Raw genomic sequence first — 1,476 nt, forward strand, 5'->3', positions numbered from 1 at the left:
TCTGTCTGTCTTTGTCCAGGAGATAAAGAAGGATGTGAAGAGAGAGGCTAAGTCTGATCTCTCCAATGGCAGTGCAAGCCCTGTGTCTGAGCCCAGCCTACGACCAGCCAGGAAAGGTAAGCTCCCCCCACCCCGCGCACATACACAGACACACACACATACACACACAGGTCCTTAGGTAGGTTATATTCCCCCTGCTCAAACACAGATCCCATTAGTGAGATATGGATTTAGGGTCAGTTTATCCTATGTCCTTCTCACAACACACATCCACACATTTGTAGTTCTACTTTTCGCTAAAGGAATTATTCACTATACTAACAGTACTATGRATCGTCGCTGTCTGATGAAAACCATATATTGAACGCAGTAACTCCCCTCAACAGAAACATTTCATGACTCTAGGACCAATAAAATGTATTAAACATTTCTTATGAAGTTCGTTAATGGGAAAATATAGTAATTTTTCCAATTTCCTGAAATGTTTCTGTTTTAGAAATAAGAGGTTTTCATTGGACAGCGACAATATATTACAGCGCATTCGTAAAGTATTCAGACCACTTTAATTTTTCCACATTTTGTTACGTTACAGCCTTATTCTAAAATGGATTAAATAGTTTTTTTCCCTCGTCAATTTACACACAATACCGCATAATGACAAAGCAAAAATAAAGTTTTTTAGACATTTTTGCACATTTATTAAAAATACAAAACTGAAATATCACATTTACATAAGTATTCAGATCCTTTACCCAGTACTTTGTTTCCTCCAGATGTGACGCTTGGCATTCAGGCCAAAGAGTTCAATCTTGGTTTCATCAGACCAGAGAATCTTGTTTCTCATGGTCTGAGAGTCCTTTAGGTGCCTTTTGGCAAACTCCAAGCGGGCTGCCATGTGCCTTTTATTGAGGAGTGGTTTCCGTCTGGCCACTCTACCATAAAGGCCTGATTGGTGGTGCTGCAGAGATGGTTGTCCTTCTGGAAGGATCTCCCATCTCGATAGAGGAACTCTGGAGCTCTTTCAGAGTGACCATCGGGTTCTTGGTCACCTACCTGACCAAGGCCCTTCTCCCCTGATTGCTCAGTTTGGCCGGGTGGCCAGCTCTAGGAAGAGTCTTGGTGGTTCCAAACTTCTTCCCATTAAGAATGATAGAGGTCACTGTGTTCTTGGGGACCTTCAATGCTACAGACATTATTTAGTACAATAGCAAAGGGTCTGAATACTTATGTAAATAAGGTATTTCTGTTTTAAATTTAACAAATTGGAAAACATTTCTAAGAACCTTTTTTCACTTTGTCATTTTGGGGTATTGTGTGTAGATTGATGAGGAAACATTTTTATTTATTCAATTTTAGAATAAGGCTGTAACTTAACAAAATGTGGAAAAAGTAAAGGGCTCTGAATACTTTCCGAATGCACTGTATATGTTGTTTAGTATATGTGCAGTGGGCTACAAATAATATTTGTGAACATAA

General features: G+C 39.3%; 1 protein-coding gene across 1 annotated transcript in view; it reads left to right on the plus strand.

Annotated features, from left to right (window-relative positions):
• The window catches only part of sh3kbp1 (SH3-domain kinase binding protein 1), a 29,121-nt gene that overhangs the window by 9,465 nt on the left and 18,180 nt on the right, over positions 1 to 1,476 (plus strand). Inside the window, 2 exon segments of the mRNA XM_070446798.1 lie at positions 20 to 170; positions 497 to 543. Coding sequence (XP_070302899.1) covers positions 20 to 170; positions 497 to 543 — 198 coding nt within the window.

The sequence above is a fragment of the Salvelinus sp. IW2-2015 genome, linkage group LG14 (assembly GCF_002910315.2).
Source record: "Salvelinus sp. IW2-2015 linkage group LG14, ASM291031v2, whole genome shotgun sequence".
Lineage (NCBI taxonomy): Eukaryota > Metazoa > Chordata > Actinopteri > Salmoniformes > Salmonidae > Salvelinus > Salvelinus sp. IW2-2015.